Source organism: Ovis canadensis, chromosome 4 (assembly GCF_042477335.2).
Source record: "Ovis canadensis isolate MfBH-ARS-UI-01 breed Bighorn chromosome 4, ARS-UI_OviCan_v2, whole genome shotgun sequence".
NCBI classification, from domain to species: domain Eukaryota; kingdom Metazoa; phylum Chordata; class Mammalia; order Artiodactyla; family Bovidae; genus Ovis; species Ovis canadensis.
Window position 1 is genome coordinate 22,062,359 of NC_091248.1, and position 26,964 is coordinate 22,089,322.

Consider the following 26,964-nt stretch of genomic DNA (forward strand, 5'->3'; position numbering starts at 1 on the left):
AGGCCTCCATGTACAATCAGAAAACAGCCCACTGAGAACCTAAAACAGAGTTGAATACCAAACATTACAAGGGTGTAGATGTGCCAACAAGGCAACTGGGGCAACTACCTCTGGGCTGGGGGACCTGGGGACACCCCAAAAACAGCTACTGCAAAAAGGCCCATCTGAGACAGGAGGGGACACCCTGGAATGCCCTCCAAATCCCTTTCTGCCTCTAGTCTGGAGAGGGGGTTTGACTCCAGGAGGAAGCTGAGGGACACGGAGGCACTGATGCAGGGCTGCTGCCAGGCTAAAGTGGACCTAAGTCTCACTTTGTGAGCGAAATCTGACTACAATTAGTATTTACAAGTCTGAAAAACCTCCCTAGAAATATTTCAAATACTGAGGAACTTTCTTAAAAAAAAAAACAAATCAGGCTAATGTGGTGGGCATGCTCCAATGAAGCTTTAAAAAAAAAAAAATCCTTGGACTTCCCTGGTGGCTTAACGATAAAGAATCCGCCTGCCAATGCAGGAGACACAAGTTAGATCCCTGATCTGGGAAGATCCCACTTGCCTGGCAGCAGCTAAGCCCCTACATTACAACCATTGAGCCAGCGCTCCAGAGCCTGTGCACCGCATGTCCTGAAGCCCGCATGCCGCAAGGCCCATGCTTCACAAGACACGCCGCCACAGTGAGAAGCCCCCACTCACCATAAGGAGAGCAAAGCCCACGCAGCAATCAAGACCCAGAACAGCCAAAATATAAATTAAAAAGAAAAATTTTTTTAATCTTCATAGCTAAGACAGGATTTTCTTTGCCTCTGACCTGAAATCAGTTCCCTAGATTCTTGCATAAAGGATCCAGGAAGTCACACAGAGGAGACTGTGGCAACGATTTTATTTGCAGGAACCACAAACGCCCTCTAGATAAACGTTGGGGATCAGGCCTACATCAGGCGCTTCTTGATGAACTGGCCTACTAACCGCTGGGGCCGCTGCTGGTACTCGGCCAGCACCTCGTGGGGGCTGCTGATCTGGTCTCCTTCCAGGCGGTTGAGGAGGGTGACGCACACCACGGCCGCTGCAGGGAGCAAACGCCAGGTCAGCACAAACAGCGGGATTTTTAGCTTAATCCCTGGAGACCAGCCTCCACTCCTCGAGAGAAGGTCTGGGATGCAGAGCACCCTGTCCACTGTCTCATCCTCCGGCTGCCTTTGCATCCCAAAGAGATTCCCTCAGCAAACCCCAGGACCAGCTCGGGCCCCTGTACTGCCTTGAAAGGCCGGGTGATGAGACAACAGGGACTGCAGGATTTCTGGAAGCAGAGCTGGTTGAGGCCAGGAACTACGACTCAGAAATCCCAGGAGCTCTGAGGGCCAGATTCACTGGACAGTTGGCAGCGAAGCCCGCCCTGAGCAGAGGGGGAGCTTTCTCATCTTTCTGGCCCCTTAGTGGCACCTGAGTCCCGGCAGAGACACTGCAGATCCTGCTTTGCAGCGCGTGTCAATCTGAAGAGCACAGAGGTGCGCTATGCACTGGGCCCATAGGCATGCCTTGCGGGGCAGGGCAGGCGGGTAGTCCCGGGAGGGCTTGGGTGAGGAGGGGGGAGATGCAGGGGGTTCAGCAGGGTGGGGGTGGGGAGTGGCAGCCTACGGATCCCACCTCGGAGGCCGCAGGCGTTGCACATGGCGGCAAAGACCGACGCCTCCATCTCGATGTTGCGGATGCCGGCCGCGTAGGCTGCCCTCAGGTACTCCTGCTTGTCCTTTTCAGTGTAGGAGCAGAGCGCCCCGTCCAGGCGGCCTTGCCCTGGAAAACCGTGGAGCACTCGGCACGGGCACGCAATAAACACCCACTGCACGCCCACCCGACTCCCCAGACACAGAGGTGGTTTCGAGCCCGCCCGGCCTGCTTGCCCTCCAGCATCCGGCCCGCAGTGGAAATCATGCGAAGCAAGCGCACGTCGGTGGCAGACCCTCCAGCAGGAGGCCAGAGCGCCGCTCACCCTCGTAGAAGTCCAGGGTGCACATGGTGTTGCCCACGACTGTGGGGAATTCGCCGAGGTCCGCGGAGCAGCGCGCCAGCTCCTGCACCAGCTGCTCGTCCAGGTCCGTGTTCCGGACCTCTCGCTTCCCGAGGACAATCTGCTCAAACTCCGGCTTAAAGCAGGGGTCCACTGCCTGCCGAGTGATGACCACTGAGCCGGGCTCCAGACCTGAAGGAAGGAAGGCGGGGCGTTGGGAAGGGAAGGGCCTGGTCCATGCACAGCAACACTGAAAGGTCAGTCAGGCCCTAAAAAGAAATAGGTAAGGACCCCTGTTCGACACCAGATTTATTTTTCCTGATGGTAAAAGGAACGAATGGGTACAGGATACAGAAAATACCGAAAAGTGCAGAAAAGAAAGTGAAACTGACTGGGCCTCTGCACCCCACTGAGCAGCATCTTAACAGTTGCTGCTGGAACTCTCTGGGGCTCCCTTTACCAGCAAGTGTGCAGCTGGTCCCTGTTCTGCACTTTTTTAAGTAATTAAGGTTTTGAGTAAAACAAAAGTAGGCAAGAATAGTGTAAGGAATTTCCGGGCTCCCCAGAACTGGTTCCTGTGGCCACCAGCCCCTGATGCCCTGGCTTCCCTCCACGAGTGACTCCTGGTGAGGATCTGCTTCCTGTGCCTCCCTGGGCGTTTCCACATCTGTAGCTACATTATTCTGCTCCTCCGTCTTTGGACTTTTAATAACTTTGCTTGAGATTTGACCATTAGCATTTCTCACCACTACTTGCCTTAATGGGATATTGGTTTTCCTAGACATTAAGGAGGAAGAAGTCACAAGAGCTGTTCCAGAGCTCCACGCCCTCGCCCCCATATCAGCTGCTTTCATGAAACATTAAAAACTATGACCAATCCTCAAGCTCTGGCTCTGCTCACCCCACTGTGTGTGGATCTGGACTTTCCCTGTTGCTTCAACAGACACCCCTCAAGTGTCTCCCCACCCCAAGTGTGGACCTGGAAGACCCTTCAGATGGTGGCTTTCATGAATTCATGGTGCAGTATTTTCCAGCCGCTTCAGGCCTCAATTTGGAGGGTGCAGCCCTCCTCCAGGGTCAGCCGCTCTTCCTCAGACCCTGCACTCTCTCAGGATACCCGCTGGCTATTTCAGAATTCTCCTCTCACATCCACAACCCGAGTTTCTCGTGCTTCCTCCTGAGTGGGGCCTGTGCCACCCACCCACTCTTCCTATTTCGGGATTCGGGGGGTGCCCTGTCACACTTTGCTGATGAGGATTTGGGGTCCGGCTCTTTAGTTGATCTGTCTATTTCTATGAAGCAATTTTGGGAGACTCAAAACCCACCCTACTCCCTCCAGAATTCATTCTCTGGTTATTGATTTTAAAATCCCTGCAGAGCAAGAACTCAGGAAAAACCCGGTGGAGCTTCTGGCGACTCTGGTGCCACGTGCATGAAGGAGAGCCTGTGCATTGGAAAGTATCACAGCTAAGTGGGCAGGGCCCTCCCTAGTCATTGGGGTGTTTTCTGAGAACCCCGTTAAACTTTGAATGACAATCTGCAAACATGGATGCTACCTATCAATCTGTGTAGTGAAAAGAAAATGAGACTATGTATCAAGAAGATTTAGGGCCTACAGAAGCCCTGTTCACAGCAGGGAAACCTAAATTTTCAAAGTGTCATAAATCCAGGGGAAGTCAGGCCTAGACAGTCAAAAATAAATGCAGAGGCCAGGCCTCCTAGCAGCTCCCAGCTCCTTGATGGGAGTGAGAATTGTCAGAACCCATTTTTCAGCAGAAAAACCTGCCCTGAGTTGGGACATCTGAAAGCAGTACAACTTACATAAAACAAGTTTGTTTCAACGACTTTGGCTTAAAACTCAACATAATTTTTAGCGTTTTGTGATGTTAAAAAAAAATTACAATGAGCACTGAGGGCTTTTAGGGTTAGGCAATTTAAGAACACTTATCTTTATTTTGTATTCCATCTCTTTCTTCCCCCTTTGAGTTTCCTGTAGGTTTTCTCATAAGGTACTTCACATCCTTGCAAGAATAGGGAGGAGTGAGCGAATTGAAGGAGAAAGGCAGGGAAATGAGAGAGTAGAAAGAATAAAAAGAGAACCAAGCAAACAAGAAGGCATGAGAGTGTAACCCAAAAAGAATGAGTTTTCATATGCGGGTGGCCTGGAAGCTTTCTGCAGCTATTTCTGGGGTGTGGGTTGGTAGAAGTAGTTGGACCAAAAAAACAAAAAAACAAAAAAAAAAAAACATAAAATAGATAAATAACAAAACAAACTTGTTTTCACACCTGCTGCTGCTGCTGAGCTGTCCTTGGACACAGCCCAGGTAGGAGCTCTGGGTCCCCTCGATGCCCCACCTTACCCCCAGCAAGGTCCCGGTCGTGCTCTGCACACTGACCTATCCCACCGGAAGTGCCAATGCGGATGAGGGTGACGCCGGAGCAGCGAGCGTGGTACAGCAGCTTGATGAGCTCATGCAGCATGATAGCGATGGAGGGGATGCCCATCCCGTGCTAGAACCAGGGAGAAACACTAGCGTCACGCTCCGGTGGAGTCTCTGTGTGCCCTGTGGTGCATTGCTAAGTGGTCGTAAAGAAGATGAACTTCAAAACGTAGTTAAAAACTATGACTACGTGGGGAAGCTTTGCATGATGCTGTTGAACAGATGACCCCGTCTGATGCACCACAACCAGAAGAACAGATCTCAGCTGAGGACCAGAGGCCTGCGGTTGCCAGGTAGTGAGCAGCCTCTCTGGCCTGGGAAGTCCTGCACACATCTCCCCCTTTCTCCACGTGCTCTGCCGCAGCCATTCTCAGTGGCCGGCACGTGGCTCCGCCCTGTGAAGGCTGCTGCCTCTCCACCCCCAACCCTCGGCCTTCTTCAGAGGTCTGCTGGAGTCACAGCCACCAGGAGCTGATCCAAGGTGGGGCAGTCCTTGGAGGATGTGTTAGTCATGGAGTCTGGCATGTGGGAAGTGCTTCCATGGATTATTAGTATCCAGATCTGAGCACGTCTTGATTCCTAGGTGTGTGCTGTGTGGTTGAAGCTGCCAAACATCTCAGCTACTCAGAGCGGGGGCACCCTCTGGGCAGCCTTACTCTATGGCAGCACTTGCTTAATGTTCTTGCCTACAAAGGAAACCAGAGCTGGGAAACGAGAAACACCAGAGATCTGTGTTCACTCAGTGCTGAATCACACGTGTGTGACGTAAGTCCCTGTGAGGTGGCCAGGGCGGGGGCCGCCTGGTCCCGGTCCTGGCTCTCCCTGGGGCCCCAGTCTAGGCAGGTCCTCCTGGCTTCCAACCTGGGTCCTCGCCGCGTGCACACAGCTGGGTGGGCATGCACGTGTGTTTCCATGCGTGTCCTGGCCTGTCCTGAAGGCAGGCCCCAGCTCCAGGCTCCCCTCACCCCTGTGCCCCCTGCCGGGCTGTGTGCAGGGCAGGCAGGAAGCCTGCAGAGCTGGGGGCCCCGGCCCCCCACCAGGGCAGGTACTCACGCTGACCGACAGCACTGGGCCCACTTTAAACATGGTGTAGCGGTCAGTGCCCTCACAGATGTTGGGATAGTCAGCACCCGGGTGGGCAAAGCCCAGCTCCATGGCCACGTACTTGATGAAGGCTTTCATCCGGGAAGGGCTTCCTCCAACACACACAAACTGCAGACAGAAAAAAGAACCCCGTCAGCAGAGGGAACACACCCCATCTGAGGAGCATGGGTCCTCAAAGTGGGCCCCCCACTGCAGCAGCATCTCCTGAAACTTGCTACAAGTGCAGGTCCCTTCCCTGGCCTCCCCCCGGACCTGCTTTGTATGGGGAGCCAGTAATTTGTGTGCCGTGGAGGCCCCCTGGTGATTCCAGCATTACTTCAGATTTAAGAAGCACTGGTTCATGGACTCAGCTCACTGCTATTGGACCCAACAGTGTGAAGCAATCAGATGCACAAAATGCAGGACAGCATCGCCCTCCCTGGGCAGATTAAACCCAGGCTCCACGCCAGCCCAGGTTCCATCCATCTGTGTGGGCAGCAGCTCACTGCACTGGAGGGAGCCTGGGTTCAGAATAAGGTGGGGCAGGACCCTCAGTGTCCAAGCAGCCTGTCCATAAAATGGACCTCTAACTGCCCTTTCACCTGCCAGCAGAGAACCCAATGGCCAGTTTGAGAAAGAGTCAGGGGCCAGTAGGGGCTTGGGGAGTCGTAGCTGTGGACGGAGCGGGTAAATCTGAGACACAGAACCTGCGGTCTGAAAAGTGCAAAACGAGAAAGCTTACCAAAGAAAAACAAGTAAATAAGTCACTCTTAGGGACTCAATGATCAAAGAATTATTAGTCTCTAAACATAAAAAAGAAAACTTCTACAGCCTAGAAAAAAATTATAGGTTAGATTTAAAGGAAGAATGAAAGTGGAAAATTGTCCGTCAGTTTGAAATAAACAGCATGAAAGAACCAGGCGGCCAGTGGGACATAACCTGGTCATGACCTATGATCCCATGAGGCAGCCCTGGATCGAGGGTCAGTGGCCTGTTTCAGTTTAGAATCCTAAACTTTAGTCCACTTTAAAAGTCCTCTGTGAGGACAATTCTGGACCCAGGTGCTTCAGGCTCAGGACAAGGGGTGCCTGGAAGCTGCATTCAGCAAGTAGGTCATTGAAGGAACCAGCTCAACAAATCGATGTGGGTCTTAAATGACAGACAGCAGACACAGTGACTGCTCCTCCTCGTTATCCCTTAGTCCCCTAGAAAAGATTTAGTGTCTGCTCTTTTCCAGTCTCTCAATGAAGCATTAAGAATATTATTGATCTTACGACAAATTCCAAGGATTGAAAGCCCTGAGCAGTTTACCTTCACGTCTCCAAACATGGCTGGGAAATCGTGCGTGCTGGTGCTGAGGCTGAAGTGGTAGAGGACGTCTTCCTTCATTGCTGCTATGTGGGGATTGCAAAGCCGCACCAAGTCACTGTCCCAAAACAGGAAAGGAGACAGTTTATAGAACCAGCGTCCAGCGGCCAACTGGACCACTGAGGCGCTCTGTGCCGGCGAGGCACGCGGGACCCAGCAGCGGGACAACCCCAACCTACAGAGGCTTCTGCCCCATCTCAGTTCCCGCCACTCCTCCCCTTCACCCCCTCTTCACTTCCAGGGCTGGTTTTGGAGGATGATCAGACAGAACTCACAAGAGCACCGAAAGTACAAAGATCAGAATGCCAGTTCACTCTATATAGAGTGTAGCCAGTTACCACCCAACTCAAGCTCACTCAACATATGTGGCTTTGTGTTAAAAATAATATACTTATCACAGGAAATATGCATGGAAATAAAAGGAAAAAATGGCCTATAATCCTCCCACTCAGAGATGGCTTTTCCAATCTGATGCCTTTCCTTTTCATTTCCTTGTCATTAGCCAGCACTTAGCTGGTACAACATCCAAAGAGAGTGATGAGAAAAGACATCTTTCCATTTTGTTTTTTTCTCTGCAGCTGCTTGAAACTTTGTGTGGTTCACACTGTATTTCTCTTGGACGGTACACTGCTAGCTGGCAGTTCAGGTCAGTTCAGTCGCTCAGTCGTATCCGACTCTTTGTGACCCCATGAATCGCAGCACCCCGGGCCTCTCTGTCCATCGCCAACTCCCAGAGTTCACTCAGACTCACTTCCATCGAGTCAGTGATGCCATCCAGCCATCTCATTCTCTGTCGTCCCTTTCTCTTCCTGCCCCTAATCCCTCCCAGCATCAGTCTTTTCCAATGAGTCAACTCTTCGCATGAGGTGGCCAAAGTACTGGAGTTTCAGCTTTAGCATCAGTCCTTAGGGGTCAGCAAACATTTCCCATAAAAGACCAAATGGTAAATACTTTTTCCCTTGACGGTCATACAGGTCCATCACCTCTTCTCAACCCTGCTGCTATCACATCAAAGTGGCCACAGACAACTTGCAAATGGGTATGGATGTGTTCCAATAAAACTTTATTTTTAAACATAGGGCCGAGGTCTAGATTGCATCTGCAGCCTTAGATACACCTCCTTCTATACCTGTGCCTTCCAGATCCCAAACACAAGTGTGCTGCCCACCCCAGGGGCAAAGAGGGAGGCAGCACGGGGCCCCAGTTCACAGCAATTAGGACCTTGTATTTCTTCCTTCTGAGTCAGACTTTCTGCTCAGAACCCACTGATCACATTTCCTTCTCAATCTAACTGTGAGAAAAAGCCATACAGGAGACGGTCTAAGCATCCTGGGATTTGTAAACACCACAGTGTGACTGACCCGGGCCACCTCGTCTGCTGTTTCTAGCCCCTGTTCTCCTGGCATCCATTGGTCCTCGCTCTAGACCAGGCTCTAGACCAACGGCGCTTGCTCCTCTGTCTTCTGCATCTCATCACTTCTTCCCTTCCCTTCTCACATTTCCCTCCTATTTCCTTAGAATGTCATCCAAGTTAATTCACAGCCCAACAGTGTCGAGAAGCAATAAAAAAAGAGGCAAACATTTTTCTGTAAAGCAAATGCATTATTTTTTGTGTTAAGACACATCAATAAAAATTATCAAGTGAAAAAAATTTTTTAATTTTTTAAAGATGCAAACAAAATATTAAAGAGAGACAGATCTTTTTCTAAACGAGAGGTGCTGATGGCTGGCTCACAGGATGACCCTGAGGCAGAGACGGGAGAGTCTCACTCAGGAGAGGCCACCTGCCCAAGCCACAGTCTGTGCTGCACCCCCAACCAGTCCCAGCCAAGCCCACTCTCCTGGGACAGGGGGTCTCTTTCCAGGGGACCAAATCCAGCGGGGACAAATCCCAAGCTTTCCCTGAATGCCTTCTGAATCTCCAGGCCAAGCTGAAATTCTGACGTCGCAACACAACCACAGCATCTGTAGCTCCTTTGAAGGTAATTGTTTTACTGTAATTATGGTTCTTGGCCTCCTTCAGGATGTTCGCAAGAGAGACTACAAACGGAAGCGTTACTAGGCAGGCATCAGAACTGACAAAACAGGATGTGACAGAACAATTTTGTCACTTATTTCAAAATACAAAAGCTTTCTTTCCTCTCTCATTCCAGGAAGAGGAGAAGGAAATAGGGTGTAACTCTGGAGACCAGCAAGGATTTTAAAATATGTAAATTGGACACATAATAGCAAACAGAACAAGCCCAGACTTACTTTTGTTACTGAGGTCTAATTGACTCCCAGTGTTGTAAAAGAGTCAGGTCTACCACAGCGATTCAGTTTTTTTAAGCTCAAACTCCATTTTTTAAAGGGATTTTTAAATAACAAGTAAAAGACATATTACTTGGAAAACTGTTCCTCTAGCCTACACACAGTTTCAAACTTGACTTTATCTTCCTTTATTCTGTCACTTTGTTTAACAAATATTGGTTGAGCACCTCTCTGTGAAAGAAATGGGAGAGATGCGAAAGGAATGAAACCTGACTTCTGATTCCAGGAGTTCATCAGCAGGGAGGGAAAAACATGGCTATTGGACAAACTGGCCCAGGTGTCTTGGGTCGCATGCTCAAGAAACTGGCAGAGAGACTTCCCTGGTGAGCAAGTGGCTGAGACTCCATGCTTCCAATGCAGAGGCCCTGGCTTTCAATCCCTGGTCAGGTAATGAGATTCTGCATGCACCAGCTAAGACAGATCTTACATGCTGCACAGCCAAATAAATACAAATAAACATTTTCCAAAAAAGGGGCTGGCGGATAAGGAAGGAAGCCTGAAACAAAAGGGGGGTCACTGCCGTGTGTCCACCTCACCTGGTGCCCAGGTCCCCTTCTCCAGCCTTTATTTCGCACTATCCCCACTCCATCAGCCCCCAGGGTCCTCAACTTGGGGGCAGAGGTCAGGGAGAAAGCAGTGGGGACGGGGTGTGTTTGGCTGTCAATGATTGGAAGCACTAGCAACCCTACTATTTCAAGTAAAGTTATCTCTGCACATGCCATTCCCGGGCAGCCCCCCAAACTGAAAATGGGCCAAAGACTCTTCGGGGAATGAAGGAAAGGGCAGGTGTCCATGTGGGATTAGGACGTGAGCAGATGAGCAACATGTGTGAGGCTCCAGAGGACCTCCTGAGGAACCTCCCAGAAGAGACCCAAGGAGCCCTACTTAGGAGAAGGGAATCCTGAGAAAAGAGTTTTATGTATAGTGAGGTAGGACTGAATTCAATTAAATATATTTTGTTACTAAGAGTAACTGATGCAAAACTGAAGTTTGGTTTTCTCTCTGTGTTAAGCGAATAAAGCTTTCTTGGAGGGACGTTCCTGGTGGCCCAGTGGCTAAGACGCTGTGCTCCCAACGTAGGGGGTCCAGGTTCGATCACTGGTCAGGGAACTAGCTCCCAACATGCCACAACTAAGATGCAATGCAGTCAAATAAATGGAAAATGAATAAATATTTTTTTACAATGTTTAAAAAGATAAAAAGTTTTCTCGGAATATCGAGCCGTTTTCCCTACTGGATTGTGCGTCTTTGCCTTTTAAGTGAGCTGTATTTGCTTTTGAAAGATTGCATTCTCACTTTGGTTAAGTGAATTAAGTATTGTTCCACAGTGAGCTAAGGTCCTATTTGACCAAGTGTTGTAAAACTTTTTCACTATTTTGACAAACTTCCCAAATTCTCCCCGAAGCTGACTTTGGGATTCTTCAGAAGGGACCCCTGAAGCACCTCATAGAGAGCAAAATTAAACTCATGAGGCTTATTTGGTATGTTAAATTATATGGGAAGTGTTGTCGTGGCAAGTATTCTTAGGTTACATTGTGTGGGCTAAGTATTACTAATACACATATTCTAGAAATTATATGCCACTCCTTAGAATCTGGTACATCCTGATAATGTTTACAATCATAATTCTAGTTATTATGTTAAAATTTTGTATGTCACAGAAATAGCCAAGTTTCTTTACCAAATACAATGTAATCAGACCTTTAATCTTGCCTTTTTAAGTCCTTTGTCATTTACAGACTGCTTCATCTTCAAAAAGATTCCATAAAAAGGACTTTTTGGTAATTCCCTGGCAGCCCAGTGATTAGGACTTGGCACTTTCACTACCAGGACTCGGGTTCAATTCCTGGTCGGTGGTTTTTATTGATTGATTGATTGATTGATTGATGGGGGGAGTTGCTTATTTTGTTTTTTGCCTTGCTACGCAGCTTATGAGACCTTAGATTCCCAACCAGGGATTGAACACATGACCCCTTCACTGGAGGCTCAGAGTCCTAGCCACTGGACCTGTTTTCCAGACATAAGGAAACTCTTCTCCTCAAGCTAATTATGACTTATAGGGATTTGGTGAATTACACATTGGTAAGTAGAACTGAGACAGTTGCCTTTTCTTTCTACCTGATCTCTCCAGAAATTGGAAACTCTTCCCTTCTCATCAGCTTTATCAGGCAATAAAATTAATTATCTAATAATTATTAATTGAGGTCTGTATTTACTACCTAAGGTGCATTTCTCAGATGACTCCTTGTTGCTATGCTACATTATTGTACAGTTTGTTTCTGATGCTTATTAACGTAATCTATCTTTGAATGAAGATCACATGCACCATGGCCTGCAACCAGGGGATTATACACCTGGGAAAGACATCAGATAAAGGACTTTTGGAAGGGGCTCTATTAGGCCTCCTTAGACTTCAATTAAGATTAATACTGCCAGACCAGGACAAGAAAATTATGATATCTGAAGTAGATAGCTGACCAAGATGCCAGACCAGGCCTGTAAGCTAATTACTTTAATAATTGCTCACTTTTGCTTATAAACCAGAGGTATTTCTTCCTTGGGCGCAGTCATTTTTAAGTTTCAAAAGTCAAACTAACTGCTGAGTTCAGGGCCAATTTCCTCTGTCCGGTACTCCTAGGTTAACTTGGTGGGCTCCTCCTCTTACTGGATGGCCTTTAGGCCTGAAGTATTGACATCATACAGAGTCTGTTCTCTTATTACTGTGGAATTATGTTAGAAATTGGTAGCAAAAGATATTTGAAAATAACCCACATTTTCAAGTGCAATGTGACATTTACTGACAGAGATCTTTGACTTGGCTGTTGGAAGTCTCAGTAAAGTTAGGAGACTAAAGACACAGAGGCTGATTGCAGAGAAGAAAGCATTTAATGTAAATTAATAGCAAAGATACTTTAAAAATCCCATGTATTTGGAAATTAAATGTCCATTTTAAATGATGTGTGTATCTAAGAAACCATAAAAAGGAAAATTAGAAAATATTTGTAACAGAATAAAAATGAGGAGAGAATTTACCAGAATTTGTTGCATGCAGCTGAAGCTGCTCAATGAGACTGAACACAGGAATCTTGAATAAGGGGTGAAAACAATGGACACAAGCATAAAATTTTGTTAGATTTAAACAAAATCTCTACTTTAGTTAACAATACTGTATCACATGTTTCCTGGATTTTTTTTATAACATAGTATTTCTTTATATTCTCAAAATTGAATTAGAAGTTTCAAGCCTCGTTTAAATTTTTTTTAAATCACCAAGGTAACAAACTTTCTAGACATTTAGCAGTTAATACCGATGTCAGAATACACGGAACTATATCAAAGTTTTGAGTGAATACATAAGTTACAAATCTAGCATTCTATTCATACTAAGTCAAACAAGTGGAATCAAAATGCCACAAATTTTTTAGCTGTCCTCTTCCTGCTTAATCTTGTAAGGGGTCATGACGACCCATGACTCACTGCTCTGTGGATGTATATCTGGATTGTGCAAACTGTCAGTAACATGTCGTGTGTGCGTGCAGGCAGGCATGCTAATTCTCTTCAGTCGTGACCCTTTGTGACCCTATGGACTGTAGCCTGCCAGGCTCCTCTGACCATGGGATTCTCCAGGCAAGAGTTCCAGAGGAGGGTGCCATGCCCTTCTCCAGGGGATCTTCCCGACCCAGAGATCGAACCCCTGTTCCAGACATCTCCTGCACTGGCAGGTGGATTCTTTACCACAAGCGCCACCTGAGAAGTCCCAGTAATATATCATTTGATGTTACTAACTTTGTCTCAAAACCATTGACCTCTTCTGGGCAAAACAGTCCTTAGAGCTTTTTGGAAAACCATCTCCTGCATTGTAATTCTCAGGCTAACTGGAATATAATCTTCCTGTTTTTTCTCAGATTGACTATTAATTTTTTTTGCATCAATACCAGCAATGCACAAATATACATTAAAAAGTGGCCATGTGAACCACACAGTGGATAATGAACAGCTGCAAAGAAATAAGGAAAGTATTTGAAAGTCAGAACCAAGAGAGCTGGGAGGGCAGCAGGGATTGTGACTCAGAAAGTGTCCAAGAGGAGAAAGCCTCTTGTAAAGTAATTGCTGGATTGCATGGAGCTCCCCCTTCCCCAAAATCTTATGAATTGACCTTCCCCAATGGCCTCTTTGGAGAGGCATCTCAGAGCTACCTGAGGTGCTGCCTTCCAGGCTGCAGTCCTCTTTTTGCCCCAAATAAAACTTAGCTCGCAAAAAAAAGTGTCCAGGAGTAAGGAAACCTCACTGGATACAGGTCTGAGAGCTTGCATCCTTGAGGGACAAACACCCCAAGGCTACAGGCGTTCTCAGCCAGCTCAGCTGCCAGCCAACCCAGCGTTCAGTCCCCCAGACCCCGCTCAGGCTCAGACCCAAGAACCAAGGTGTCCACGCGCCTCAGCTCCTAGAAACTCAAGGTCATCCCCACCAGCCTAGGCCGGGCAGCACGCAGGTCACCTTACTTGTGATTTTCCCGCTTCTCCGTTTCAGCCGCGGTGGAGGCCATTCCCTCGGTTGAGGCAGGACCCTAGGAGAAGACGGCAGAGTCTGTGAGAAGGTAATGGTGACCATTTTAGGAGTTCGTCTGAGGGCACAGCGACCACAGTCAGTGGCCACCCAGGGAGCTGGGGAGCGACCTACGGAGAGAAGGTGGGAGCAAAGCCAGTAGGTGACTGATGGCTGCAAGAGGCCCGGAGGGCTGTGTGTGATGGTTGTTCACACTGTTTTGAATTTGCAGCCTTGAGGCCTTTATCGCTCAGATTTCAGTTTGCTGACACGGGCTGCCTCAGCATTAGAGCCACCACGGTCCAGCGCGCTCCTTGTTTAATTATTTGAACACTAGTTAATCCTCCCGATAGGAACCACTGTTGCTCTGTCAGCAAGGCCACGTTAACCTATGGAAGGCCAGCGCCTTCGAGAGGAGCCCTACATTTCTGCATCACATGCAGGCACGTATATACAACCAGGAAGGCTGCTAATTTCAAAGGGCAGCTGGCGGAAATATACCCGAAGTCAGAGTGTGGGCTGGCGTCTCATGCGATCCCCGGGGCAAGACAGCCCTGACCCAACGGACTACACTGGGCTGCCTCACCCTTCGCGAATCTGAACTCTCCTCCAGCTCAGGGCAGGCAGGGAGCAAGCAAAGGCAGCAGCTCTTCAGAGCCTGCCATGGAGTGAAGGGAAGGACCTGGGGCAGGTATGGATCAACCCACCGCCCTGCTGCAACTCAGAGCCGGAAGAAGGGAAGTCCATGAGAGGTAACCACAGTTCTCTTACTGGGGCTGGACAGTCAGACTGCCACTGCAGAGCTGAGCCTGAGGACCTCCCAGAGGCGAACACGGTGACCGGATTCTGCATGGAGCCACCCCCAGCATTCCCAGGTCAGGTTCTCAACCTGGAACCCCACCAGCCACTTATCAGAAAACCAAACCCATCAATGGGTGCTGTTACACAGTTAAATTTTGACCATTTTTAGAAAATGCTGAAGACCAAAGACTATCATCATAATTGGGTCCAGGCACAGATTTCTCTGGAGAGTTGCCTTGCCTCTCCTCGCCTGGACTTCACCCTCCCTTAGCATTGATAGGACGCTTCTGAGGAATTTCCAGCCTGTGGGAGCACGTGTGCTAAGTCACTTCAGTCATGTCTGACTCTTTGCAACCCTATGGACTGTAGCCCCCTAGGTTCCTCTGCCCATGGAATTTTCGAGGCAATACTGGAGCATGTTGCTGCGCCCTCCTGCAGAGGATCTTCCTGGCCCAGGGATCGAATCTGTGTCTTTTATGCCTTCTGCATTGGCAGGCGGGTTCTTTAACCTGGTGCCCCCTAAGCCCAGCAGCCTGAGTCAGTTGCAAATTGATTGTACCCAAGGTGGGCAGGGCAGGGTGGTTGTTGGGAACCTCCCATCCATAGCCAGGTGACAACCCAGACTTGTGATGGGAGTGCAGGGCTCGGGGTGGGGGAAGGCGGACAGTATTGTTGGCCTGAGCCCCTAGCCTGTGCGGTCTGACAATGTCCCCAGGTAGACAGTGTCAGAACTCAGTCCGACAGTAGGACTCCCTGATGGTGCAGGAGCTGGTGTGGAGAACTGCTTGATGGTGTGGGGAAAACAATCAGAATTGTACTCAGTGATCAAACTCTGAGGGCATAATTCGCCTTTACAGCATCCAGCAGACAGATGGGTGAAATGAGATGCAGACAGCCCAGTTTCTGAAGAAGTCTGGCATCCAGGAAACGCCACTCTCGTCACGTGCACCCTGCAGGCAGCAGCTACTGCCCCTCTGGGATCTATCTCATTGTCTGCAGTAAGTGCAGACACGTCTTCCGGAGCACCAGCCCACAGCCTTCCTTAATGGCCCTCACTGTCCCCAGAGAGATGAAGTCTGGCTGAGGGTCATGGGGAGTCAGTCACCTCCTCCTGCAATCTGTCCCCTCTGGTCTGCCAGCTCTTCCTCTGGGGGTGACGTAGGGGAGGCGGGTATGGGAAAGAGGAAGGGTGAGAGGCGCCTTCCCACGGGGCGGCAGCTAAATCACAGAGTTCAGAGGGTACCCCAGAGGTCCTCAGGGAGAATCCATCCCTATTTTCCAGGAATTGAAACTTAGCCACAGAGAAGTCATCCTGTCTGGACTTGCTAGTGTTTCTCTCTAGCCCATTTCTTTCCCTGCCTTTGAAGCAGAGAATGCATTTTCTCTGTAATCCTTGCCCTCTGCAACCCCGGACCTCAGCTCCTTCCTGAAGTGTGGTAGCCTTCCTAGACTCAGTTTAGTGCCTGGCGGGTGTTCCCCTCCAGCCTGTGAGCTCCCCACCCCCAAGACAACTCTTCCTGGGGCCAGGGCCTGGCCTTGCCGACAAGAAAGCTTTATTTAACCAACTCTGTGCAGAGATTACAGCCTTTGCAATGTTGTAACTGGTAACTTCCTCACTAAATATCTTAAGACGTTCAGGTGGAGTGAGCGTGCATGCACGATTGCCTAAGGAATGCTGGTACAACCACCAGAGCCGTATTTCACGCTCAGAAGGAGCTGGGTGTGGAGGATAAACGACACGGCCACCCCACCCGCCCGCTGAAAGGTCAAAGATGGGCAGGGGGTGAAGGAAGTCCCTCCCCTCTCAGTTCACTTGCCCTTAGACCAGCTGGAACAGACGGGGTCCAAAGCCACACCGCTGTCATGGGCAGACTGGTTGCTCACTCAGATTCCCCCTTATTCTGCAGGCCACCAACAAGGTGAGCGCCCCACTTCTGTAAAAGGAGACCCTGGTGATGCTTAAGAATTACCACTCAGGGAACCATGCTAGTAGAATTTCTGAAGAAATTTTCAAGTTAATAAAAATGTGTAGGGGACTTCCCCAGTGGTCCAGTGGCAAAGACTTCGAGCTCCCCATGCAGGGGCCCTGGTTGGGGAACTACATCCCACAGGCTGCAGCTAAGACCTGGTGCAGCCAAATAAATAAATCTTTCAATGTGTATGTGAAGCTTGTGGGTAAAAGGATGTCACCAGACATTGCTGTAAACAATGTTGCCTCCATCAAGTCCTCAGCCAAGGCAGCCATCCCCACGGTGTACCCCAGGAAACTCATGATGAAGAAAAACAAGACGTTGGCCCTAGGTGGTTAAGATGAACATCAGACGAATGATTTCAAGAAGCCCAGCCTCTTACATCTTCCCGCACACAGAAAAGCGCTGAGATCATTAACTTGAGATGTCTGGTTTCTTCGATTGGCTGTAATCTTCTGATGTTCAACTTAAATGTCTGGTTTTTGCTTTGCTCTCAGCAGAACTCCTATATACCCTGGGTCCAGTTTTACCTCTTTGGAGCTTTCCTCGCAGCTACCTGAAAGGCTGTTCCCTGGACTTAGGTCCTCAGTAAGGTCATCAAACAAAACTTAATTTCCAACTTTTAAGTTGTGTGGTGTTGTTTTTTGTCAAGAAGATCAATTATTTTTTTCCAACCATCAGAGGAATCAGAAAATAGGCCCTTCACCATCGAGGCCAAAGTCTGTTCCCCCTGGGAATTAATGCAGACAGAGAGAGAGGGAGCCCTCCAGGGTCCACTGCAGTTGGTTCAACTCAGGTCACAACTTAAAGAGTGTTGGAAGTGTAAGTCACGCAGTTGTGTCCGACTCTTTGCAACACTATGGCCTGTAGCCTGCCAGGCTCCTCTGCCCAGGGGATTTTCCAGGCAAGAATACTGGAGTGGGTTGCCATTTCCTTCTCCAGGGGATCTTCCCAACCCAGGGACTGAACCCAGGTCTCCTGCATTGTAGGCAGATTCCTTACCATCTGAGTCACCAGGGAAGCCTTTGTGCAGTGTAACTAGAAGTCATCGTAGGCAAGTTCATTCAGAGAATTTAGGGAGCATTTTTGACAACTGCTTTTTCATTTGCTTTACTGAATTAATGCTATCACGCACCTGTTTCCTGCAACAGACAATATGCTTATGTATTTCCTAAGGACACACCCTTGATGTTGTACAGCTGATGTTCAGCCTGGGCATCACCCCAGGTCAATACTTGTGCAGCACCCACTTCATTTCCTCCTTGGCAGAGAAACGCTAACTTGCACAAACCCCAGCACTGAATCAGCACCACAGTGCTGTCCACCCACAAGAGGTGCCACCCGTCCTGCCCACCCCTATTCACCCAATACAGCTGTGGCTGGAGCGGCAACATCAGGGGGAATTCAGGCGCTTGCCTCATACTTTTACTTCACCTTTTTAGTAACTTAGAAGCAAAAGGCAAAGGAGGAAGGGAAAGATATACCCATCTGAATGCAGAGTTCCAGACAGGAGAGATAAGAAGCCCTTAAGTGAACAACGCAAAGTAGAGGAAAACAACAGAATGGGAAAGACTATAGATCTCAAGAAAATGGGAGATACCAAGGGAACATTTCATGCAAAGATGGGCTCAATAAAGGACAGAAATGGCAAGGACCTAACAGAAGCAAAAGAGATTAACAAGAGGTGGCAAGAATACAGAAAACAATACAAAAAAGGTTTTAATGACCCAGATAACCATGATGGTGTGGTCACTCACCTAGAGCCAGACATCCTGGTGTGTGAAGTCAAGTGGGCCTTAGGAAACATTACTACGAACAAAGCTAGTGGAGGTGATAGAATTCTACATGAGCTATTTAAAATTCTAAAAGACAATGCTGTTAGGTTCTGCACTCAATATGCCAGCGTATTTGGAAAACCCAGCAGTGACCACGGGACTGGAAAAGGTCCGCAGCTTTCATCCCAAAGAAGGGCAAAGCCAAAGAAGGTTCAAACTACCATATAATTGTGTTCATTTCGCATGCTAGCAAGGTAATGCTCAAAACCCTTCAAGCTAGGCTTCAGCAGTACGTGAATGGAGAACTTCCAGATGTACAAGATGGATTTAGACGTGGCAGAGGAACAGAGAGATCAAATTGCCAACATTTGTTGGGGCATAGAAAAAGCAAGAGAATTCCAGAAAAAAAACATCTACTTCTGCTTCACCCACTATGCTAAAGCCTGATTGTTTTCTCGGGCTCCAAAATCACTGTGGACAGTGACTGCAGCCATGGAATTAAAAGATGCTTCCTTCTTGGAAGGAAAGCTATGACAAACCTAAACAGCATATTAAATAGCAGAGACATCACTTTGCTGACAAAAGTCCATATAGTCAAAGCTATGGTTTTTCCAGCAGTCATGCACAAATGTGAGCTGAACCATAAAAAAGGCTGCATGCCAAAGAATTGATGCTTCCCAACTGTGGTGTTGGAGAAGACTCTTCAGAGTCCCTTGGACAGCCAAGAGATCAAGCAAGTGAATCCTAAAGGAAATCAACTCTGAATATTCATTGGAAGGACTGATGATAAAGCTATAACTCCAACACTTTGCCCACCTGACTCGAAGAGAGGACTCATAGAAAAGACACTGATGCTGGGAAAAATTGAAGGCAGGAGAAGGGGGTGACAGAGGATGAGATGGTTGGATATCATCACCAACTAAGTGAACATGAGCTTGAGCAAACTCTGGGAGATGGTGAAGCACAGGGAGGTCTGGTGTGCTGCAGTCCATGGGGTCACAAAGAGCTGGACACGACTTAGCAACTGAACAACTACAATGCCTTCCTATTTATCTGTAAGAGAGCAGAAGGTGCTAAGAATTGCACTCGTTAGTCATTCAAGCAAAATCACCAGCAGGTGTGCCTGTTAAGGTTGGTATCAGCACATGTTGTGTGTGATCTGTAGAGACAGGACAAGAGGCAGGACTCTGGGTCCAGTGGAGTAAACATGTGCGAACGTGAACTCCAATGCCTGCTGGCCTAGGGAGAGCCGGGTAAAGGCACAGACTTCTCTAGTTCAACGTGAGGAACGAGTTGCTTCTTAATGATCCTGGATTCCTAGAAATGGCCAGGAAAGGATGCAGCAGAGAGAGGACAGGACAAACAGTGTTCACAGCGAGGGGACCTGAAGCCCATGAGACATGTGGAGGATGCCGAGCTCAGCGGGCTCGGGGTGGAGAGGGGTGGCTTGGGCGCTGGTCCAGGACCAGGCACAGGGTGGCCAGGTGTCACCACCAACGTGACCCCATCCTGGACGTGACTGCGGGCTCTGAAATCTTGGATGCAGTGAATGACAGTCAGAGGCTTTCATACGAGATCCACACAAAGGGCTCCAGAATAAGCCACTGTTACCTAACAACTATACTGAGCTCAAGACTTTGAGGTCCTGAAACCCTTTACACACCTGAACCTTGGGACTTCCAAACGTGTCACTAAATCAAATCCCTTATGATTGTACAGTGGAAATGAGAAATAGATTTAAGGGCCTAGATCTAATAGAGTGCCTGATGGACTATGGACAGAGGTTCGTGACATTGTACATGAGGCAGGGATCAAGACCATCCCCAAGAAAAAGAAATGCAACAAAGCAAAATGGCTGTCTGGGGGGGTGGGGGCCTTACAAATAGCTGTGAAAACAAGAGAAGCAAAGGCAAAGTAGAAAAGGAAAGATATAAGCATCCGAATGCAGAGTTCCAAAGAATAGCAAGGACAAAAAAGCCTTCCTCAGCAATCAACACAAAGAAATAGACGAAAACAATAGAATCGGAAAGACTAGAGATCTCTTCAAGAAAATTAGAGATACCAAGGGAACATTTTATGCAAAGACGGGCTCAATAAAGGACAGAAATGGTATGGAACTAACAGAAGCAGAAGATATTCAGAAGAGGTGGCAAGAATACACAGAAGAACAGTACAAAAAAGATTTTCACAACCCAGATAATCACGATGGTATGATCACTCATCTAGAGCCACACATCCTGGAATGCAAAGCCAAGTGGGCCTTAGAAAGCATCACTACAAACAAAGCTAGTGGAGGTGATGGAATTTCAGTTGAGCTATTTCAAATCCTGAAAGATGATGCTGTGAAAGCACTGCACTCAATATGCCAGCAAATGTGGAAAACTCAGCAGTGGCCACAGGACTGGAAATGGTCAGTTTTCATTCCAATCCCAAAGAAAGGCAATGCCAAAGAATGCTCAAACTACCGCACAACTGCACTCATCTCACATGCTAGTAAAGTAATGCTCAAAATTCTCCAAGCCAGGCTTCAACAGTATCTGAACCATTAACTTCCAGATGTTCAAGCTGGATTTAGAAAAGGCAGAGGAACCAGATGTCAAATTGCCAACATCAGTTGGATTATCGAAAAAGCAAGAGAGTTCCAGAAAAAATCTACTTCTGCTCTATTAACTATGCCAAAGCCTTTGACTGTGTGGGTCACCACAAATTGTGGAAAATTCTTAAAGAGACGGGAATACCAGACCACCTGACCAGCCTCCTGAGAAATCTGTATGCAGGTCAGGAAGCAACAGTTTGAACTGGACATGGAACAACAGACTGGTTCCAAATTGGTAAAGGAGGCTGTATACTGTCACCCTGCTTGTTTAACTTATACGCAGAGTACATCATGAGAAATGCTGGGCTGGATGAAGCACAAGCTGGAATCAAGATTGCTGGGAGAAATATCAAGTATTTCAGTACCTCAGATATGTGGATGACACCACCCTTATGGAAGAAATAGAAGAAAGTGAAAAAACGAAGTGAAAAAGTTGGCTTAAAACTCAACATTCAAAAAAACAAAAAACTCAACATTCAAAAAACTAAGATCATAGCGTCAGATCCCATCACTTCATGACAGATAGACGGGGAAACAATGAGAGACTATTTTCTTGGGCTCCAAAATCACTGCAGTCATGAAATTAAACGATGCTTGCTCCTTAGAAGAAAAGTTATCTCGGCACCACATTAAAAAGCAGACACATTACTTTGCTGACAAATGTCCATCTAGTCAAAGCTATGGTTTTCCCAGTAGTCGTGTATGGATATGAAAGTTGAACTATAAAGAAAGCTGAGCACCAAAGAATTGATGCTTTTGAACTGTGGTGTTGGAGAAGATTCTTGAGAGTCCGTTGGACTGCAAGGAGATCCAACCAGTCCATCCTAAAGGAAATCAGTCCTGAATATTCATAGGAAGGACTGATGCTGAAGCTGAAACTCCAATATTTTGGCCAGCTGATGCAAATAACTGACTGGTTGGAAAAGACCCTGATGCTGGGAAAGATTGAGGGCGGGAGGAGAAGGGGACGACAGAAGATGAGATGGTTGGATGGCATCACTGACTCAATGGACATGAGTTTGAGTAAACTCCTGGAGTTGGTGATGGACAGGGAGGGCTGGCGTGCTGCAGTCCATGGGGTCGAAAAGAGTCGGACATGACTGAGCGACTGAACTGACTGACTGACTGACTGTACTATACAGTCCATGGAATGCTCCAGGCCAGAATACTGGAGTGGGTAGCCTTTCCCTTTCTACAAGGGGTCCTCCCAACCCAGGGATTGAACCCAGGTCTCCCGCATTGCAGGCAGATTCTTTACCAGCTGAGCCACCAGGGAAGCTCATAACCCAGAGACAAACGGACCTAATTACCAGGCCACCTGTCGCCAGCTGTGACTGTTTTGAAATAATGCAAGAAGGCAAGACCTTCATCACTTTGAGCCTTATCATCTACCGTAGACGATGAGACCCAGGCTATAAAGTCTCTCGGTTCTGCTAGAAGCGAGGCCTAGTACCTGAGGTGCTAGCCTGCTGTGTTCTCCCCCTTGCCCAGCAAATGGAATAGTGTTACTTCTGTTTCCTCCAAACCGTCTCCATCTTTCTATCAGCACTGGTGGACGGGGAGCCAAGAGCTTGGCAACATTTCCACATGAGATACAGGAGGCCATCACTCACCTTCTTGCCAACCCTCCGTGAAGAGACAAAGGTTCTGAAACTCACACTCTGGTTCCTAACTGAGGCCTGTCCCAAGAGTGTTTCAGCTTCTCCATTGCCTGCTGTTCTTCTGTGAGACAGGATGTAACCTAGCTTGACCCCACCCCTTCCCCACAGGGGCATCCCTCAGAGCTCAGTTGGTAAAGAGTCTCCCTGCAGTGCAGGAGATCTGGGCTCTCTTCCTGGGTCGGGAAGATCCCCTGGACAAGGAAATAGCAACCCACTCCAGTGTTCTTGCCTGGAGAATCCCATGGACAGAGGAGCCTGGCGGGCTACAGTCTATGCAGTCGCAAGAGTCAGACACGACTGAGTGACTAAGCCACCAGCGCCACTTCCTTAACTGGGCCCTCAGTCTAGCTCTGCTACGTCCAGCTTGCAAAATCAAAAAGCCCTCCAGCTGGCAGCTGGTTTTGGTTTTCCTGTTTTGTGTTTATTGTTGTTCTGTTTTATTGTAGTTTTAACCTATTTAATCCAACTCAGACAGGCGGATTACTATGGGCATATAGTGTGTAAACGTTTATATATATATATATATTTTTTTTTTTTTGAATGAACATATTTCAAAAGCAAATGTGTGTGTATATGAGAGGAAGGAGGGCGGGCAGACCAGAAAGATGTTCAGGGTTTATCTTTAGGAAGCAGAAAAACTGAAAGTTTCACTTTCTTGTGGTATCTTCGTTCTGTTTTTTGGGTTTTTTTTTAAGAATTTGTATTAATTTTATGACGACAGAAAGTTCACTTGGACAAAAGCCAATGGAAAGAATAACTACTTTGTTTCAACTAAAGTGCTACTTCAGTGCCTACCAGGGTTGAGAGTACTGGAATAAAAACTGTAATTCATGTCTGATAAAACTGTTTGAATTAGTCTGCAGTCTTTGAATGTAGAAAGACTGCAAAAGATCAGTTTGGCCTCTGAGAGGTGGGGCGGGGGGCAGAGGGGGGCGGAATTGTGGCGGGGCGGGGGGCAGAATTGACCCAGACGTGGAAGAGGGGGCCCTCTGCTAAGAGTCAGGCAGGCCGAGTGAAAGGCAAGGCAGTCCTGGGAGGGGTTGGCAGGGTGGGAAACCCCCTGGGCGACGGTTCTTTCTATTCAGGGAAATTGCAAATCTTTTAAAAGCCAGGGTCACAGCCCTTGAATGGAATCAAAGGTCTCTGACCCGGAAACACAGGAAGTGGGGGAAGATGCGCGAAGGGAGACCAGGCTAGGCAGGGCAAGGGGACGGAGAGGCAGCCGGGAGGACGGAAAACAGCCGAAGAGTTCAGAGCGCAGAGTCACTACGCCTGGAGCCAGCTTACAGGATATGGCCCCGTTCCAGCCTGGGTTTCAGAGGGGGTTTCTCTGCAAGTCACCATCAGCGGGGAACTGCACAGGGCAGAGCCGACCTCTGGCGAGGAGAGCGAAAGACGGCCAGGGCTGGGAAAGAGCGGGTAGGGGAAGGCTTCGGGCGGGGACTCTGACTTACCTAGACACGCCCCAGGCCCCAGAGCTGGGGAGGCGCCCCCACATGCCCGTCTTAAAAGCAACCTGCCGCTTACAAGAGCGGCAAACAGACCTGCTCCCCGGTGCAAATCATATTTGTGTCGGACACTTTAACTGTAAAGTTTACTCTCTTGATCTGCCGGACACCTTGCCGCCAGTATTTTACCCTGTGACACTTTATCTGTTGGCCTAACGCACACACCTGAGTTCATTTTAACTCTGAATGTCTGGTAACAGTCCTTCTCCAAAACGTCATTTCCACTCTCCCCTCGCAAGAAGGGGACGCTCCAGGTGTCCCGGGACCCATCTCGCTCGGTTTGGACTGCGCATCTCATGCACCAGGTGGACCCAGCATCTTGGCGGAGCCCGGACGGACACCCGAGCGGCGGAGGCGAGGATGAGCACCCTCCCTCCCGCACATCTTCCCTGCATACCCTCCCGTCGCGTCCACCGCGCGCGGTCTCCCCGCACCTCCTCCCGGGGCATCCTTCCCGCACACTCTCCTGTCACTAACTCCGCGCGCGCCCTCCCCGCACATCCTCCGTCACGTCCTCCGCGCGCGCCCTCCCCGCACACCCTCCCGTCACGTCCTCCGCGCGCGCTCACCCAGCACACCCTCCCGGCACATCCTCCCCGCACTTCCTCCGCGCGCGCCCTCCCCGCACACCCTCCTGTCACTTCCTCCGCGCGCGCCCTCCCCTCACACCCTCCCGACACGTCCTCCGCGCGCGCTCACCCAGCACACCCTCCCGGCACATCCTCCCCGCACTTCCTCCGCGCGCGCCCTCCCCGCACACCCTCCTGCCACGTCCTCCCCGCGCGGTCTCCCCGCACCTCCACCCTGGGCATCCTCCCCGCACACCCTCGGAGCATGCCCTCCCGGCGCTCGCTCCGCGCACTCGCTCCCGGTGCGCTCTCCCGGCACAGCGTACCCGCGCACCCTCCCCGCTGATGGCCCCGCGTCCTCGCACCGAGTCGCCTTACCGGCAGGGTGATTCCCGAAAACAGCACTCCGGCCACGGAGACTCCCCGCGCAGAGACTGCCCGAGCTGTGCCGGGAGGTACTGGGGAGCTGGTGGAGTCAGGCCTCCCGGGGGTCCCCGCCCGCCGGCCCGCAGCTCCTCCCATCCCGGCCCCCCCGCCCCACCTCCGCCGGGTTTCCTGCTGCGCAGCGGGCGACTGCGAGTGACCGGAGACCAACCGCTTACTCATTAAGCCACTCGTCCCGCCCACGACACCTCCCTGCGGCTTCCCCTCCTGACAGCAGAGACCTGAGGGACAGAGGTGACCCCCCGAGGTCACCGCCCCGGCCGGAGCCAGGGTACCTGCGGGCACCCACCCCGAGTGCAAGCGTGGGGCAGGCGGATTGTCTGGGGCAAGTGCCAGAGTTACCGGTGTGGACCTAGCGCCGGGCTGGGGATGAGAGTGGGCCCCACAGGCCAAAGGTGGTCCCCTGGGTCTCTCTGGCCCGGGTTCACTCTGGGACCCGCCTGGTCCTAGTAGCGCCCGGGAGGGCGGGAGGGAATGACTCATTCATTCGGAGCCACCGGCTGAGGCAGCGGAACTGCCTCGAGGCCTCCAGCCAGCTCTGGCGGTTCTGGCTGCCCTGTCACTAGGGGACCTGGGAGGCAACCCCCACCCGGGAGCCCCAGGCCTCTGGGGAGGGGACGCAGTGGCCGACTATCCCTGCGAGGTGAAGTCCTTTTCTTTCCAACAGGCTGCACTTGAGCTAGAAAACCAAGCACCAAAGACTTCACAACCTGTTCAGTTCAGTTCAGTTCAGTTCAGGCGCTCAGTCGTGTCCGACTCTCTGCGACCCCATGAATTGCAGCAAGCCAGGCCTCCCCGTCCATCACCATCTCCCAGAGTTCACTCAGACTCACGTCCATCAGTGATGCCATCCAGCCATCTCATCCTCTGTTGTCCCCTTCTCCTCCTGCCCCCAATCCCTCCCAGCATCAGGGTCTTTTCCAATGAGTCAACTCTTCGCATGAGGTGGCCAAAGTATTGGAGTTTCAGCTTCAGCATCATTCCCTCCAAAGAACACCCAGGACTGATTTCCTTTATAATGGACTGGTTGGATCTCCCTGCAGTCCAAGGGACTCTCAAGAGTCTTCTCCAACACCACAGTTCAAAAGCATCATGTTGATGTATGGCAAAACCAATACAATATTGTAAAGTAATTAGCCTCCAATTATATAAATTTAAATTTTTTTAAAAAAGCATCAATTCTTCGGCACTCAGCTTTCTTCATGGTCCAACTCTCACATCTATACATGACCACTGAAAAAACCGTAGCCTTGACTAGACGGACCTTTGTTGGCAAAGTAATATCTCTGCTTTTCAATATACTATCTAGGTTGGTCATAACTTTCCTTCTGTTAAGTTAGAACCTGGTAAATGGGATACCTGGAAACAAGTTGTCTCCAGCCATTTCTAAACCACACAGGTGAACCCAGCCAAGCCCGTTTACTGTGTCCAAGCTCACTCTGCTTGCTGCAGGACAGACCAATGAGAGAGGAGGTGTTGAGGCAAGGAATAGGAGTTTATTTGGAAAGCCAAAGCAGATTGACCAAGAAGATGGCCAACTCATGTCTCCAAATGACCATTTTATTGGGGCCTAGATGCCAGGGTCTTTTACAAAGCCTGTGAGAGAAGCAATGAGAAACTGAAGTCAAAAGGCAGAGCAGAGAGGAAGAGGCAATGGGGAAGTAAAGTGAAAGGGTTTTCAGTCTTGCAAAACATCTCCAGAAATGGCCAGCCTTTGAAAGGGGTAAGTTAATCTCTTCTTTTTGTTGAAGTTATTCACAGGTAGGCAGGGACTGATTATGGGCTGAACAAGGACACTTTAATTTACAGTCTGGCAGAAGGGCAGGGTCCTCAGAGGCAGGCTATTGTGTATAATTATAATAACAAAAGCAACTTAAAGCAAGTCTAAA

The 26,964-nt window shown here is 49.3% G+C and overlaps 1 protein-coding gene across 5 annotated transcripts; it reads right to left on the bottom strand.

Moving 5' to 3' along the window:
- Positions 1-744: 744 nt before the first annotated feature.
- On the bottom strand, positions 745-25,521 carry UPP1 (uridine phosphorylase 1). 5 transcript variants are annotated; one of them, XM_069586608.1, is made up of 8 exons: positions 25,010-25,521; positions 13,709-13,773; positions 6,840-6,954; positions 5,499-5,657; positions 4,401-4,515; positions 1,987-2,196; positions 1,644-1,790; positions 745-1,062 (listed from the first exon to the last, which is right to left on the bottom strand). In XM_069586608.1, exons 1-8 carry the CDS (start codon positions 25,235-25,237, stop codon positions 929-931), a joined length of 1,173 nt encoding a protein of 390 aa, XP_069442709.1. In that variant the 5' UTR covers positions 25,238-25,521; the 3' UTR covers positions 745-928. The 5 variants fall into 5 exon arrangements, with proteins under 5 accessions (XP_069442709.1, XP_069442710.1, XP_069442708.1 ...); XM_069586609.1 differs by having other exon boundaries at positions 13,704-13,773; positions 25,010-25,212; XM_069586607.1 differs by lacking the exon at positions 25,010-25,521 and adding an exon at positions 22,507-22,869.
- Between the last annotated feature and the right edge of the window lie 1,443 nt (positions 25,522-26,964).